Source organism: Ictidomys tridecemlineatus, chromosome 4 (genome assembly GCF_052094955.1).
Source record: "Ictidomys tridecemlineatus isolate mIctTri1 chromosome 4, mIctTri1.hap1, whole genome shotgun sequence".
NCBI classification, from domain to species: domain Eukaryota; kingdom Metazoa; phylum Chordata; class Mammalia; order Rodentia; family Sciuridae; genus Ictidomys; species Ictidomys tridecemlineatus.
In genome coordinates, this window is record NC_135480.1 from 76909426 (window position 1) to 76926760 (window position 17335).

The following is a 17335-nucleotide window of genomic DNA, read 5'->3' on the forward strand; positions in this document are numbered from 1 at the left end:
TTGTATACTGTTTATTATATCAAGTGTAATGTATTACAAATCTAGTTACTAGAAAACATTAAAGAAAACCATTTTTACAAATTTAAATTCAATAAACCCATTGTCATAATTAATTGCTCTTGAAATTGTCTTGACTTTCGTCCATTAGTGTGACTCAGTGAACAAGTGATATCCTACGTGATGATGTTTCTAGGGCTTAGTGAGACTTTTTATTTCCTTTCCTTAATTGAAACTTTTGTGACAGAGCTTGTATACAACATTTCATTTATGTTTTTTCTTTACATTGTTCCATATTTTAACATGGTATACATCAATAAATATGTTTTGCATTCTTAGTTGCAGGCTGATCACTTTTATTAGGTCAATGATTAATGAGGAGAGAATGATTACCCATAGAAAACCATCATTGTAGGGCACAGTGTAGCTGTCCCTCAAACAGACTGACACCCACCTTGGAAGTGGTTAAGTTCATCTCTCAGTCCAGTGATGGGCTGAGCACTGAGCTGTGGCCTCACAGGCTGGGGCATGTGCAGGAACACTAACTCATACCTGCAAGGAAAAAATAAATAAATAAATTGATCTTTCTGGCACCAAAGACTTCCACAATGATAGATTCAAACAGTGTTTAAGACCTAATGGTAATGGCTCAACTAAAGGTTCTTTATCAAAATCATATTCTAATGAAACCTAATGAAAAGGAGCACACCAGAATATAAAAGAATGGAAAAATATTTATAGCCCACAGGAAGTAAGAAGAGGATGGGAGGTGTCTGAAAAGCAATGCTCTCTCCAAAGAAAGAAAGCTTGAGGACTTTATTCTGGGAGTCTATACATATTCCCTTTGGGGGCCATTGCATTAGGATGTACATTTCTGGACTGGGAATATTTCTCAGTGAACTTGCCTGACACGTAGGAGGCCCTTATTGAAATCCCATGAATAAAAAGGAAGAAAAAAAGAAAAAGATGTACATTTCTCTGTTGTTTTTCTTTCTTTCTTTCTTTTTGGTACCATGGATTGAACCTAGGGGCACTTTACCACTGAGCTATATATATAACCCTTTTTGTTTTCAGACAAGGTTTCATTAAGTTGCTGAGGCTGACTTCAAAGAATGTGCCATTCTCCTGAATTGCAGTCTAAGCCTCCTGAATTGCTGAGATTATAGGCCTGCACCACTGTGTCCAGCCAAAATATATACCTTTCTGAACAATCTCAATTAAGGATCCATAGTTCAAGATGAAGAGATGGCATATATTCCTTAATTTTCTCAAGTGGAGATCATCGAGCACATGATAAAAGTTTTAAAAGGCAGATGAGAACACGTAAAGATAGCTGATGCAAACACTTCTGGCTGACAGAAAAAAAAACATTGCTCAGCTAAATGATGTAATAGGTCTAAAAGAAAAACTTAGATTACCTCAGTGACCTTTGAGATATTGACTGAGTCTTTGTAAATTTCTCAAAAAGTTTTAAGGAAAATAAATGAAAGGACACTTTGACAGTATGTTCATGTAGGAGTTTTATCCTAAAGGTTCCTACATCACTTAATAATGATCTAACACTGACATTTAGTGTAACTACATAATCATGGGGTAGGATTGTTCTAGTTTTTGTTGTTGTTGTTGTTGTTGTTTTGTTGATACAAAGGAGTGCTGAGAGCATCCCCCATATTTTTTTTTTAATTGAGACAGAGTCTCCTAAATTGTTGATGCTGGCTTTGAACCCATGATCCTCCTGTCTCAGCCTCCTGAGCCACTAGGATGACAGGCTTGTTTCACTGTGCCCAGATCAGGATTGTTCTAGTCTTAAGGAATCTTTCTTACTTTTTTCTCTGCCTACTTCTCTCACCTATCACCTGGTAAGGACTATTCCACGTACCTCAATTTGTTTATGACTTGAAATCTAAAATTATAGATAGCTGTCTTTAGAAACCTCTGCTTAAGTTCAGCAAAAACTACACCCTTCACCTCCAGGGAAGGAAAAGCTCAGTTTTGATAAAAAGGGAACAAGAAATCATATTCGGTAAAACACAGACACATAGAGGAAATGTACACTATCTCAATAAGTACTTTCTTCATTGTCAGAAACACATTGGTATTCACAGCCTTTGTGGTGCCCCAATTTGCATTAAAAGTCAAACTTACTCTGCCAATGTGTCTTCTAAATTCTGTAAAGAAAAAACAAAAAGAAAGAAAAGCTTAAATTTCATGAGAATTAGCTATTCTACCATTAAGCCTTTGTATTTGAGAAACTTAAAAAATTACAACCACCACCTCAACACTCCTTGTAAATTAATTTTCTACCATAAAAGTAAAACAGGAAGAACCTAATTTTTGCTAAATTCAAAACCCTGAGGGTTATTCTGCAATGCTGCAAACCAGCAACTGTCTGAAAAGAGATCTTTTGCAGGACTTATTCACATAGTGACATGTGCTAAGGACAATTTGAACTAAGGACATTCAAATTATAAAAGAATGTAATAAATGTTAACTATTTTCAAATTTCTTCATGTTGCTCAGCTGGACAAAAATGAAATACCCATGAACAAAATGTTCTTTTTATTTCTTTCTTTTTAAAATATTTTAGATGTTGATGGAACTTTATTTAATTTACTTATTTAGGGGTGGTGCTAAGAAATGAACCCAGTGCTTCACACTTGCTAGGCAAGTGTTCTACCACTGAGCCCCAGCCCCAGCCGGTTTCTTTCTATTTCTTAATGAAGTAACCTACAAAAGGATAATTTCAGAAATACACATATCCTGAGGAACCTACTGTCACAATTTAACAAAGCTTGCTTGCTGCATGAAATCACAGTGTCTGTTATTCCCAAAGGGGGAAGATCCCACCAAAAATGCAGAATGCATATAAATATGTCTTTGGTACCAAATAATGTGGCCAAGACACAAAATATTTTCAGTCATGTCCCAATTAATTACCTCAAACAGCTCCACATATGGTTTATGGCACATTTTCATCAGCTCCTGATAGTCTTTCTTTAGTTGTTTCCCCTTTTGAAGCATTTTGGCTTTCCTTTTCTTAATTTTCTGTATAGTCAATTTGCGTTCCTTTAAAAGTATCTCCAAATGTTCTTTTTCTTCTTCATGGACACTGGGATGCAGCATCCTATAAGCTGCCTTGGTATTCTCTCTGTGCAGATGCACATACCACTGCAAGGACACGAATTTCTTAGATCAAATATCAGGTCAACTTTACTCTTCTCCACTTTATAACATCATCTATTCATTTTGACTCATGTCTTATGCTAGTAAACTATGTAAATAAATTCGTGTCTTTCTATTTCTCATAAACCATTAATTCATTCTTCTCTTCCCTTCATTTATTTTTCACTCATTATTAACTATATTAAGAGGCAGAACACTCCTCTCTCAAACTCATCTACTTCGTGACTTGTTGAAACAACCAGAAAGAAAGATTTTCATTGGTAATTCCTGTATATATCTTCTCAAATCAGAAAGTCTAAATGCAAGCTATTTTGAATTCATGCATAACTTACAAATAATTGTATGCAACACTTTCATTTTTGTTAGTAAATAGGTCAATAATATCAAACTTCCCTGCTCCATAGCTCAACAATTCTCCCTGAGTAGCAGTGCGGTTTTGTACTCCAACAAGTAGAAGCTATCAAGAAAGATCTTCCTCAAATTTTGTGATGATTCCAACTGACTTGATGAATCAATAAATGCCTACCTTTCCTATCCTAGGTTGATTCTGAGAGAAATAGACTCTCATACTTACAACCCATTGGTTAATTTTTCTGCTCTCTTCTTTTAGATTTCTCTGGTTTTCTTGGATCTTTTTCCAAAGAGATCTCATTAGTTTTAGAAACTTCTCCTGTAAGAGAACAAAAGATGAATACTGCACAAGCAAGTTGATTATGTTTTCAGGCCCACAATGATGAAGAATTTCAAGCAATTTATATTAAAAAAAAAAGTTTTATGCAGCATAGAGGCTAGGGTTTCCCTGCTTGATGTGGATAATTATCAATTTTAGGGGATTCGGACTATGGAATCACACAATGTAATAAAACCATTTTCCTAGAGAAATTGGCAAATACCTGGGCAATGTTAATTCTTAGGTAGTGTGGCAATTTGCTTCAGAATTTGGATCTAATGACACTAATATTCTGTGAGTTTCATTCTAATATATCCTATATAAAAGCCCTTTGAATTTGTGGTACCACTTCCCTGCCCAATATACTAGCAATTGAACCTAGGGTCTCATGTATGCTAGGAAAGTGCTATGCCACTGAGCTACATCAACAGTCCTTTTAAGAAGTTATTATATATTTTAATTTTCCCAAGCCATCCTCCAACTGATTATCCTACTGCTTCAGTCTTGTGAGTAGCTGGGTTTACGGGTGTGCACCACCACATCCAGCAGAACATTTAGTTTTGTTAGTTTAGACACTCTTATAATCATGAGAACTTTAAAGTGCCCTAAGCAGTAAAACCATATCATCAAGTTATTGAAATAGGTTATAATAAATTAGTTTCCTCACACTCTCAGTTTCCATGAATGTAGATACTCTCACATACTTTATTCATAATTTTATCACTGTTACCTATACTTGTATATGGCACTCAGTAACAATGGTTCTTGTGCCTTATAGTCTTAGTCATCCTGCCCTCCAACTATCTCAGAAGCATCACTTACCCTGTACTGCTCAGCAGCCTCTTCAATGGGACAGTGTCTGTGAGCCCCGTGCTCCTGGGAGTTGGAGCAGAGTGAACACAGCAGGGTCTTGTTCTCTTCACAGAAGATTTTTCTCTCCTTGTGGGTCACACACATGTGATCCTTAGAGATTGGGAAATGCCTGACACTGGCTTTTCTGACAATGGATACCAGATTATTCAAACGAATATTGCTCTTGAAGTCAATCTGCTGTAATGGCTCCCTGCACATAGGGCAATGTGCAGGAGTTTGGGCTTCTTCCCACAAAAGACAGAGACAGGGCCAACAAAAGCTGTGCCCACAGCATATGGTGACTGGGTCTATAAGATAATTCATGCAGATGGAGCAGGTGAGTTCTCTCTGCAGGATGTCTGAGTCCATTCTTTTCTTCTTTTTTTTCCTCTATTTTTTTAAGGGAAGAGAATCAGAACAATTTCATATATGTAGTCTAGAAAGACAAGAAACTAAGTCAACAAAAAAAATTTGGGGGGCGGGGGCGGGTGAGGTGGTACTAGGGATTGAACTCATTGGCATTCAACCACTGAGCCACATTCCCAGTACTATGTTGTATTTTATTTAAAATCAGGATCTCACTGAGTTGCTCAGCTCTTTGCTTTTGCTGAGACTGGCTTTGGTCTCACAATTCTTCTGCTTCAGCCTCTCTTGCTTCTAGGATTAAACTAATCAAAATTGTTCTCAAGTTATGACCCAATAATAAGCCTATGTCTTGGGAGAATAGCCTTTATTTTTCATGACACAAACAGAAAATGGAGGCATAAACAGAGCTCTCAAAAACTTTAGAAATCACTATTGCTTACCTAGTCATCAGCATTCCCATCCTATTTTTGCCTCATGCATAAAACAGAACCTTATAATCCCTAGTGCTCTTCCTTTCCAGCTTGGGCACAGGCAGAATGGCTCCCACAAAGAATGGTGGGGAGAAGGGTTGTTCTGCCATCAAGGAGTGGTGACCAAAAAATGCCCCATCAGCAGTCACAAGCCCATCCAGGGAGTGGGCTTCAAGGCATGTACCTCTGGCACTCAAGATCCAGAAAATTGCTGTGAAGGAGATGGGGACCCTAGATACGAACATGGATACCAGGCTCGGCAAAGCTGTCTAGAAAACAAGACAATGAAGTGTCCCATAATTGTATCCATGTTCAATTGTTTGGGAAACATAATTAGAATAAAGATTCACCTAATAATTATTACACTTTGGTATCCTATGTCACAGTTGCCACATCCAAATACTTACAGAAAATGTGAACTATCTTATCAAATGAAGTTATAAATCTTCCTTTCTTAAACAAAGAACCTCAATTTCATAAAAATGTGACATTCCTCTAAATGATCTTAACCATGAATGTTTGACCCAATTAGAGTTTTATAGTGTGGATTCTGAATGCTTTTAACATCAATCATATTGCTCACTGCCCATAATTGGTATAGAAAAGGGCATATGAAAGCTAGGGACTCAGTGGTAGAGTCTTGCCCAAAATAGCAGAGGCCTTGGATTTGGTTCCCAGCGCTGTATTAAAAAAAAGAAAAAAGAAAAAAGAAAGAGAAAGAAATGCCCTTACCATTGAACTATTACTTTAATTATTTTATTTAAATATCTCCTTAGATATTATTACTATTATTATTACTTCTTATTCTTATTATTATTATTTCAACTAGAATTCACTATCCCAAAACAATTTCTAAATACTTAATGGTTAATGTGATGATCATTACTATCCAAAGTACATGTATGAAGACACGAATTGGTGTGCATATATTATGTATACAACCAGAGATATGAAAAATTGCTCTATATATGTAATAAAAATTGTAATGCATTCTGCTGTCATATATAAATTTAAAAATTTACATATAAATAAATAAATACCTAAGGGCTGATGATTAAGCTCAACATTACAAAATTGAATCAGATTTTAGTCAAAATCTACTAACAGGAATATACTAACCTCTTGTGGTACCCTCCTATCTTTATTATCTATACTCTTGTAATAAAAAAAATACACAAATTACAGCAAATAGGTATATCTAGCAAGTCATTAAAATCATTACCAAATACCTATCACACTGGAAAAACACATAATTAACTTAATTGCCACCAGGAAACAAGCAGTGCTTTCTGGCAGAATGCATTTTAGCGGACTTCCTGAATAGGACCTGCTCAGCTCTGAAAATAAGAACAAAAATCAGTAAATGGGATGGCACCAAACTAAAAGCTTTCTGCACACCACAGAAACAACTGAGTGAAGAGAAACTACTGAGCGGAGAAAATTTTTGTCAATCTCTCTTCCCACAGATAATATATATAATATTATAATATATATATATCCAGAACAGAAAGAACTCAAAAATCTAAGCACTATAAAAACAAATAACCTAGTTAATAAATAGGCTAATGAACTGAACATACAGCTCTCAAAAGAAGTACAAATGACCCACAATTATATGAAAAAAGGCCCAGTGTGCACAAAGTGCACACCTGTACTTTCAGAGACTAGAGAATCTGAGACAAGAGGACTACAAATTCAAGCCCATCATCAACCAACTTAGTAGGGCCTAAGCAACTTGATGAGACCCTGTATTAAAATGAAAAATAAAAAGGTCAGGGGATATAGTTCAGTTGGTAAAACACCCCTGGGATCTATCTCTAGTACTCTCCTGCTCTTCACACATACACACACACACACAAAAAAAAAAAAAAAAAAAAGGAAGGAAGGAAAAAAGAAAAAAAATTTAATATCTTTAGCCCTCAGGCAAATGCAAATTAAAACTAAACTTGTGAGTCTCACTCCAATGAGAATGGCAATCATCAAGAATACAAAACAAATAATAAATTCTGGATGTAAGAAAAAGGAACTGTTGTACACTTTTGTGAGGATGTAAACTAGTTCCTTTAATACATAGTAACAACAATGGAATACATAAATTATTTATGTAAAATTAATCATCAAATTTATTCCAAGGCTTGCAACAAGACAACAAACAGCAGTCTAATCATTACTAAGAAAGCAAATTACATCACTTCACAGAAAACAAGTTCATTTTACTGATAATTAAAATTCACAAATTTGCTTGCTTTGGTATGGGAAAGTAGCAGGAGCTGCTTTTCTGTATACTCACCTAAGAAATATGTCTGTGGGCTCACCAATACTTGTTGCAGATTTAATAATATAAAGTCGACACAGGAATTAGGGCCTCTGTGTGGTAGTGGAAGACTTCTGAAATCTCTCAGCCAGTCCCAAAGGCACTCTGTGAGCTCTGGAGAAGAAGTTGGGCTCTTGCAGTGTCCTTTTATTGCCCCAGAAACCACACCCATTTTCTCCAAAAGATTGCATTTCTTGGAGCTTGGGATAGTCTTGAGTGGATGATTGATTGGATGATTGATTAGGTGAGTCCAAAATAGAGATCTCCATAAACAATCTTGTAGAAACCTCCTCTCATCAACAGTCGCTGATTATGTACCAATTTACCCTTCAAATATCAAATTTAAATATATTTTTTGGAATATTTTTATTTTTGTTTATAAAATGAGAGAAAAGAGGTACCATCAATTTATACACTTAACAAATGTTTTAGAAAATTTGAAAATGTTTTCTTTGAGATTGGCTTTAATTCTATCCTATCATACAGAGAATGATGCAGTCATTGATGATATTTTTTTATGTTAATCTAAGAACATCACTGATCCCACTCCACCCTGGAGATTTCTCCTGCCCTTACATTCCACACTTCCCAAGGCCTCCATAAATGGTAGAAATTTGGTTTGGCACTGCCTGATCCACTTCAGGGGTGCAGGGGAGAAAGGCCAAGAAGTCCTAGCTCATAGAACTTTGTGGGGCAACTTAATGTTTAATTTACATTATAATTATTTATTTTTATTTTTTGATACAGTCTAAGTTGTTCAGGTTTGAACTGGATATCATCCTGCCTTAGTCTTCTGAATAGCTGAACTATAGATGGACCTCGCTGTGTCAGCTGTAATTTGCTTATTATAACAAAAAGAAACAACAATGGAAAAAATCAGAAATAGTTTCTTTAATTATTGATTTGGGAAAATAGTGTTTTACAAAGGAATAACTCATAGTCCCACTCTTCCAAAATGATCTTTACATCTGGGTGTCTCCCTTTCCTGGCATATTTTAAACCAAGATTTAGCTGTAGGAATGAACCGGTTTCAGAAGGAATGAGAATTCTTACCTGATCTTTCAGTTTTCCAACGTACATATATGTGTGTGTGTGTGTGTGTGTGTGTGTGTGTGTGTGTGTGTGTATACACACACAGAACTCATGGTTTGGTAAGTTTTACAATTGTGCTTTCTAGAAATGATCTTGGGTTCTAAAAGCACAGCTGTACTCTGGTGGCCCATAAATGTTAAACTCAGGGGCTTTATGTCCAGTTCTTAATCAAAATTTCTAGCACCATTCTCTCTTCAGTAAAGTCTAAAATCTATATTTATTAAGAAAATCCAGGCCAGGAGTGGTGGTGCATGCCTGTAATCCCAGCCACTTAGGAGACTGAGGCAAGAGAACCACAAGTTTGAGGCCAGTCTCTGAAATTTAGTGAGGACCTAAGGAATTTAGCCTGTCTTATAATTTAAAAATAAACAAATAAGTAAACAAGGCTGGTGATGTAGCTCAGAGCTAAATTTCCCCAGGGTTCAATTCCCAGTATCAAAAAGGTATAGATTATGGAATTTGGGACTGAGAAACGATTTTAAAATAGTAGACTTGGCAGTTCCAGTAACTGAACGCTAGGGGGAACCCGGTTACCTCTTTGAAGGTAACCAACTTTGAAAATGCTGATCTCATGCTGATTCAGCTTTTTGGGGGGAATCACATGTATGCAGAATTCTCTTTTTAAAATATCGGAAAGATTAAGTGAAAAATATGATTTTCAGATGTCACACACATGGAATATACACTTTGATCGATTTATAAGCACATTAAAAAAAAACAGTATCACCTATTTAATTTTGCAATGACTCCAACTTATGAATGGAAGAGCTATGGCTGAGAAATATACTAAAGAAAATCTCATGCTCCTTACTTTTTTTGAGGAGACATTCTATGATGGGGAAAAAGTTTTAAAATTTTATTTTTATATTGGGAATTTAGGCTTGTCTTCCTTAATTAATTTTTGTCATCAAGTCTTCTACTAAAAAAAAAAAAAAAAAACTGACTGGGATAGTTAGGCCTCATAACCACATTGAAATTATAACACTTTTTTCTTTTATTTTTTAGTCCTACTGGGAATGAATTCAACTCAGGGCCCACCAGGACTCAGAGCTCTCTAGGTTAGGCAAACACTGTCACCAAGCCCCAGTCCCAGCCTATTCTGTGCAACTTTTAAGAGTTTCATCTAAACTGGGTGTGGTGGGGCACACCTGTAATCCCATAATCCCAGCTGCTGGGAGCCTGAGGCAGGAGGATTGCAAGTTCAAAGACAGTCTCTGAAATTTAGTGAGGCCCTAAACAATTTAGTGAGACTCTGTCTCAAAATAACAAATATAAAGGATGTGCCTCAGTGGTCAAATACCCCTGAATTCACTCTCCCTGAACTGAAGAAGAAGAAGAAGAAGAAGAAGAAGAGGAGGAGGAGGAGGAGGAGGAGGAGGAGGAGGAGGAGGAGGAAGATTATTCATGCAGTTCATGAAACTTTTATCTCTCGTTCTCCCAAGAGTAATACATTGTTACCACTGTTGACTGGTGCTGAGTCCTTGCTTCCCCAATGTTGAAGAATAACCCCAGAGAAGCATGCCCAGGCGCTGAGGCAAGGTCAGAGTGGAAAGTAGAAGTTTATTAAAGGACAGCAGAAAAGACTTCTCTTGGAGGAAGAAGGGGTCCCAAGAGGTGGAATCAGTGGAAGTGCGGTTGTCTCCCCTTTTTATACCTAAGGTCTTCATCTGGTTCCCCCCCCCATTCCTATCCTTTGTTCTGTTATCTTTCAGTGATGGACTGTAGGTGGGAAGGCCCAAAGGGTGGGGCACAGGTGGGCCAAAGAAGTAATCTGGGCAGGAAGGACTTTTGAGTCAGCATCTTATGTTTGCTGGGAGCTGTTTCATTAACTCTTCTTTGGGATGGGCTCTGGGCCTTGTCTTTTTGCAGGACTTCATTAACATTCCAAGAGTTGTTCTGCTTTTCCTGGAATTCATTCTCAACATGGCCTCCATTTGGGATCTTACTTGATATTAGACCTGATTTACCTAACTACTTAACTTTAAATCTGGCTTCAATATGACAGAATAAACCTTCACATAACTAAAACACATACAAATCTCTGAGATTTTTGTTTGTTTGTAAACTGAAATTTCTCTGTATTGTTCAGGTTGGTCACAACTTTCCTGGCTCAAGGCTTGACTCAAGTGATCTTCCTGCTCAGCCTCCACAGTAGTTGGAATTTCACTTCATTTCAGGCTGCCATTTCATTTCAGTGTTTCTCAATCTTTGGCATGATCAGAATCCACTTGTGGTACTTGCTATACATAAATTGCTTCATTTCTGATTTACTAGTTCTAGGATTGACCTGAGACTTTGCATGGCTAACAAGTTGCCAAGTGATATTGATTCTGTTGGTCTGGGGACTTCATGCCAGGAACCATTTCCCTAGATAATTAAGGCTTTTTTTTTTTTTTGTATGGTTATAAAAAGGATAAGTGTGAACTTTATTAAGTGTAAACATTAAAATATATATCCAGGTACTACAGGCATATACCACCATGTCCAGCCAGGTTTCCCAGACATTTGAAATTTTATAAAAAATTAAAATTCCCCCCAAAATCAAACAATTGTTTTACTATGGCCTATTAGATCCAACAGTAAGAATTAAGTTGTTTACATTATAAAGAAAAACTTATTATAGGGATTATAGATTCTCAGTTTTGTTTGGACCTTTCACCTAATTCTCTGCCGCTTCCGGCTAACGGGAACCAAGTCCGGCGAGAGACGACGAGGTTAAAAAATTTAAAAAAAAAAAAAAATCACAGGACACCAAGGTTCTTTATCCAGGAGGAGGCATGTGCACACTTTATTGCCAAATTTGTTCTCCTTAAATATCTTTTGTAACAGCTGGGGAAATGACTCAAAGGCGAGGAGGGAAGAGTAATAACTGTGTCCTTGGGTTACCGTCATGTCCCCTTTCAGGAGGCTCGATCAGGGCAAGCTGTTCTGAGAGACACATATGCTTGAGGCAGGTAAACTGGAAACCGCAAGCCTGTATCACGGCCTTGTGAGCTGGCCACATTGACATGCAGAACAAGGAATTGGAGGCTGGGCCCCGGGGGCCAGGGAAGGCCTGCTACCAGCAATTCTCTTTAATTTCACAATATTTTTTTAATTTCTTTTTTTAAAAAAATTTTTTAGTTGCCAATGGACCTTTATTTTATTTATTGATACGTGGTGCTGAGGATCGAACCCGGTGCCTCACAGGTGCTAGGCAAGCGCTCTGACACTGAGCCACCACCCCAGCCCTTTTTTTAATTTCTTGAAGGATATTTTGACTTAGAGAAGTTTCAGTTAACCAGATGCCTGAAAATGTGTCTCAGATTCTAAAACTAGAAATAATTGGGGAAAATGGAATTTATAAGGTCTTGGGAATGAATGACAAATATTTGATTCCAACAGTAATGCAATATTGTCTTCAAAGGAAGATGAAAAATATTGTGTACACGTCAAGTAGTTTTGTTGAGATTGTTTTTTCCAATAGAATACCTTTCTAGTTCACTTTCCAGCTTTGAAGGAAAGACTGAAAAGGGTTCATATCAACCAACAGTGTTGCTTTGTTAATCGTGTTTTGCAAGATGCAAATATTTGTTGAGATGTTAATAATTAGAAACTATTTTTTGATAGTGACCCCTTCTGTTATGAGCTTAATTAAAATGGAATTTTGAATGATTGCAGATTCTATTATTAACAAAAGGCCAAAGACTTATTGAACAAACTAACTGGACTTTTCATAATGAATTGTCAAGATACAGATTACAAATGCTGCCTAATAGGGCATAATAATGTTCATATTTGAGGAAATACTGTTCCTTCTTGAAACTGTTACTTTTAATTATTTAATCATTATCTGTATTCTCATACATTCTAGGTTTTATAAATAAAATGATACTAATTTCAAGATTAAGCACAATGAGTGGCATGCTATAGTATTTCAATAAGTGTTGGTTGAGTTAGTAAACCAACCTTTTTGGGGGGAGGGTACAGAAATTAAACTCAGGGATACTTTACCACAGAGCACCATCCCTAGCCCTTGTTATTTTTTATTTTGAGACAGGGTCTCACCAAATGCTTAGGACATCACTAAATTGCTGAGGCTGACCTTGAACTGGTGATCTTCTTGCCTCAACCTCCCAAGTCATGGGATTACAGGCATGTACCACTGTGCCCAGCAGTGATTTAATTTTTATATGGGAAAATTAGCCAATTTGGAAAATTTTGCTAAATAATACATCAATTTTTCTATTAGTCAAACTTCAATTAGTATAATTAAGATAGGACTAGAAGATCCTGATGGCAGGCTAGAGGGAGATGGCATTCTTTGTAGCTTTGTGACCTGGGATTCAAGCAGTGGAAATACTGTTTGTCTGCAAGTTTTTAGAGGACCTCCAACAGCTGCTCTCACACAAATCATGTCATAAGCAAATAGACAATTTGAGTTCTTTTTTTATCTGTATTCCTATCATTTCTTTCATCCAATTGCTCTAGATAGAATTTTATGAACTATGTTAAATAGAAGTGGTGGAAGAGGGAATCCTTGTCTTGTTCCAGTTTTTAGAGGGAATGCTTTCATTTTTTCTCCATTTAGAATGAGAAAAAGCCTTGGGCTTAGCATATACAACTTTTACAATGTTGAGATGTGTTCCTATTATCTCTAGTTTTTCCAGTGTTTTGAACATGAAGGGTGCTGCATTTTGTTGAATGCTCTTTTCTGCATCTATTAAGATGGTCATATGATTTCTATCTTTAAGTCTATTGATGTGATGAATTACATTTATTGATTTCCATAAGTTGAACCAATCTTGCATCCCTAGGATGAATCTCATTTGATGGTGGTGCTCTATCACTTTATTTTTTATTTATTTATTTTTAAAGAGAGAGTGTGAGAGAGAGGGAGAGAGAATTTTTCAATATTTATTTTCTAGTTTTCGGTGGACACAACATGTTTGTTTGTATGTGGTGCTGAGGATCAAACCCGGGTCGCACGCACGCCAGGCAAGCACGCTAACGCTTGAGCCACATCCCCAGCCCCTCTATCACTTTAATATGTTTTTGTATTTTATTTGCCAGAATTTTACTGAGAATTTTTGCATGTATGTTCATTAGAGATATTGGTCTGAAGTTTTCTTTATTTCATGTGTCTTTATCTGGTTTTCAAATTGGTGATATTGGCCTCATAGAATGAGTTTGGAAGTGTTCCCTCTTTTTATATTTCATGGGATAATTTGAAGAGTATTGGTATTAGTTCTTCTTTGACAGTTTTCTAAAACTCAGCAGTGTATCCATCTGGTCCTAGGCTTTACTTGGTTGTAGTCTTCTGATGGTGTCTTTTGTTTCATTGTTCAAAATTGATCTGTTTAACTTGTGTATATCATTCTGATTCAGTTTGGGTAAATCATCTGATTTTAGAAATTTGTCTATGTCTTTGATGTCTTCAGGGTATGAACACTATCACCAGCCACAACACTGCACACCATAGAACTGTATTTATTGGAGTACAATTTTTCAAAATAATTTCTAATTATTTTCTGCATTTCTGTAGTGTTCATCATGACAGCCTGCACCTGGGGACACAGGACAGGGTATGAAGACTATCACCAGCCACAACACTGCACACCACAGAACTGTATTAAAAAACAGCATACTACAGAGACGCAGTCACATCAATGTTTATAGCAACACAATTCACAATAGCTAAATTATGGGACCAAACTAGATGCCCTTCAATTGAAGAATGGATAAAGAAACTGTGATATACATACACAATGGAATATTACTCATGATTAAAAGAGCATACAATCATTGTATTTGCAGGTAAATGGATGGAGTCGAAGAATATCATGCTAAGTGAAGTAAACCAATCCCCAAAACCCAAATAGCGAATGTTTTCTCTGATATGTGCATGCTGATTCACAATGAAGGCTGTGGGTTAGGGGGAGCATGAGAGGAATGAAGGAACTTTAGATAGGGCAAAGGGGAGGGAAGGAAAGGGAGTGGGCATAGGGGTAGGAAAGCTGGTGGAATGAGTTGAACATCATTATTCTAAGTACATATATGAAGACATAAATGATGTGACTCTATGTACAAGCAGAGAAAAAATTGTGCTCTACATGTGTATTATGAATTGAAATGCATTCTGCTGTCATGTATAAAAAATCAAAATAAATAAATAAATTTTAAAAAAGATGGGAAAAAAACTAATTTAACAAGCAGCTATTTTAATCATTAGTTTCCACCTTCTCTCTCCAACAAAATTTTGTTGTAGAGGTAATTTACATATGTCTTTTGAGAGCTATACAGCAATAACAAAGTTTCCATGAAAAACAGAAGAAAAAAATAGCCAAAGGTCTAGAAATTAACAAATTACATAAGCGATCCTCAAAATATTTATGTGAAGCACAAATCAAATTAGATATTATATATTATATATTGAGAAGACTCTTGTCCCAATGTTTGACACTAGATAGTTATTTAAAGCCCTATATTCTTTATTAGTAAAACAGATAAAATACATCTGGGTGCTCCAAGATTGAAGGGGATAATTATTTCACCAGCTGTTGCACATTATCAATAATTTCATTCTAACTTGCTGTATATGCTGCTATAGGGTTAGGGAGGGACCAACTTATTTTTTAAAGAAAATATTCATGGAAAGGTGTTTGTCTCTGAAATAAAAAAAAAAAACACCAGAAGAATCACTTGAGGAATGTGTAAGGGGCCAGTAGCTGAAGGAGCTGAGATTAGCCGGGCTTTAAACAATATATAAATATTCTAAAAAAGCAATTAGTTCAATAAAGATGTTTATTTTAAAGTTAACTTTTAGGGATTTTACAAAAGTTCTAAGAGGAAAAAAAACATTAGATATATCAGCCAACAATGACACTGAGGAGAAATAAATCTTTTGCTTGTAATAACTTGTTAAAAACGAAGAAAGATGCCTTGTCTAAGGCCATTAGAACTGCAGACAATGCAGCAAAGGTAGGGCATAGTCCTGGAGGTACCATCTCCTTCCAATCCCACGCAAAAATAAGAAAATGATTTTGCTTACATATGAGTAGCCCGCCCCTTGTAAATTTCTAAAATTTCCCTCTGGGTGAGATGGATGGATGCAGGAGTTCTGTTTGCAAATCTTCTAAACACCTTTAAAGAAAATGTATAATAAGTGTAAGGGAAGGATGAGGGCTGGAGCAGTGACATTTGCTCAAAACTCACTGACTGTAATAATGCAAGATCCTTTGAATGGGTAACTGTATTAACTTGAATCTATAACATTCCAGTGAGGAATGTGAAAACCTCAGTTAGAGAGGAATTACCAGAATTTGGAGACTTGTTCATGTGAGAGGGTGGAAAAAAAGAATTTCATTCTCATTTTGGTGTTGATGTATGGTTGAGACATTAGTGAGTTGCAGTGGAGCAATCAGGATCTGGATTATTCCCAAGTTTGACAAGTTGGAAATTGGGTCCGAGAATCTGGAACCGGAGCAATCAAAAAGGAATGAAAAATAACGCTCAAATACATTTTGCAGCCGAGATTCCGAAATTCCTGGGATGGGATTGGCGAAGAAGCAGTGCTTTAGTCTTTTAGGCAGCAGGAACATTTCCCGCAGCTGCCACATCCGACTTTGCCCGGATACTGCAGGATCCATGGAATGCAAGTTGCAGGCCAACAGGAAGAGTGCCCCCTCCCTCTGCAGGGCTTCCTCTCTCCCCGCCAGGGTTCCTGGGGACTTCAGGGGCCAGAAGGAGCTGGGGGCTCGCTCCTGTTCGTTAGTCTCTGGACCCACTGGCAGGGCTGAGCCGCCTTTTGGAAGGTCAGCTGCGGTCAGCGGCAGTGAAAGCTGCCTGTGAGGTCACGGCTTTCAAGGCTCTCGCTCTCCGCTCTTCTGTAGCCCCGAGCTTTTGCGAGGGCTGCTGGCGCCCAGATCTCAGAACAGAAGCCATGGCGAAGTCCAGGGGCCGTCTGTACCTTTGGATGTCTTTGATTGCCGTGCTGGCATCTTTTCTGATGGGCTTTCTGGTGGGTGAGTGTACAATCAAGTCTCTCTGCGGAGGTGAAGGGAGGAAGCCTGTAGCTGGAGCGAGTGGGTTGTCCCAGGCCAGTGTCTAGTTCGGCTCAGGACATGGCTAACTCCATAAACTGCACCCAAACTAGAAACCGAACAGAATGTATTTGTGGCCGCAATAAGAAAAAAATAAAATAAAATAAATAAACTCACTGAGTTCAGGCTTTTATTGTGGGCTTTGAAAAGAGAATTTAGGGCTGTCACTGTTTATAGGGATGAAAAATTTATTTGCATTTCCAAGTAATAGTAATGAGTCAAAATTATTAGCTAATATTGACTAAGCACTGCAAAGAACTTTTTCCTTATCGTTTAAATACATAAATTTTGGAAAACTCCCTGTGTGTCA

The 17335-nt window shown here is 37.0% G+C and overlaps 2 protein-coding genes across 3 annotated transcripts in view; one reads left to right on the plus strand and one right to left on the minus strand.

Moving 5' to 3' along the window:
• Window positions 1-372: 372 nt before the first annotated feature.
• Window positions 373-16572, minus strand: LOC144376690 (tripartite motif-containing protein 43-like). Its single transcript, XM_078044950.1, has 7 exons — window positions 16444-16572; window positions 5559-5807; window positions 4673-4726; window positions 3755-3850; window positions 2935-3165; window positions 2143-2165; window positions 373-549 (listed from the first exon to the last, which is right to left on the minus strand). The coding sequence occupies exons 1-7, from the start codon at window positions 16570-16572 to the stop codon at window positions 432-434; spliced, it is 900 nt and encodes a 299-aa protein (XP_077901076.1). The 3' UTR covers window positions 373-431.
• Window positions 16573-16591: 19 nt separating this feature from the next.
• Window positions 16592-17335, plus strand: part of Naalad2 (N-acetylated alpha-linked acidic dipeptidase 2) — a 43857-nt gene continuing 43113 nt past the window's right edge. The window contains exon 1 of one of the 2 annotated variants that reach the window (XM_078046857.1): window positions 16592-16947. In XM_078046857.1, the coding sequence (XP_077902983.1) occupies window positions 16866-16947 (82 nt within the window). In that variant the 5' untranslated portion in view covers window positions 16592-16865. The remainder of the gene's footprint in view (window positions 16948-17335) is intronic. The other variant, XM_078046856.1, reaches the window with a different exon arrangement.

What these genes read in the sequence shown, in the direction of transcription:
- LOC144376690 (XM_078044950.1), bottom strand. Translation starts at nt 16,572, where the DNA reads ATGGATCCTGCAGTATCCGGGCAAAGTCGGATGTGGCAGCTGCGGGAA. An exon ending in CGGAATCTCGGCTGCAAAAT is followed by an intron (nt 5,808 to 16,443) that starts GTATTTGAGCGT and finishes CTTGTTTTCTAG; the next exon opens with ACAGCTTTGCCGAGCCTGGT. An exon ending in CATATGTGGAGCTGTTTGAG is followed by an intron (nt 2,166 to 2,934) that starts GTAATTAATTGG and finishes TTTTCTTTACAG; the next exon opens with AATTTAGAAGACACATTGGC.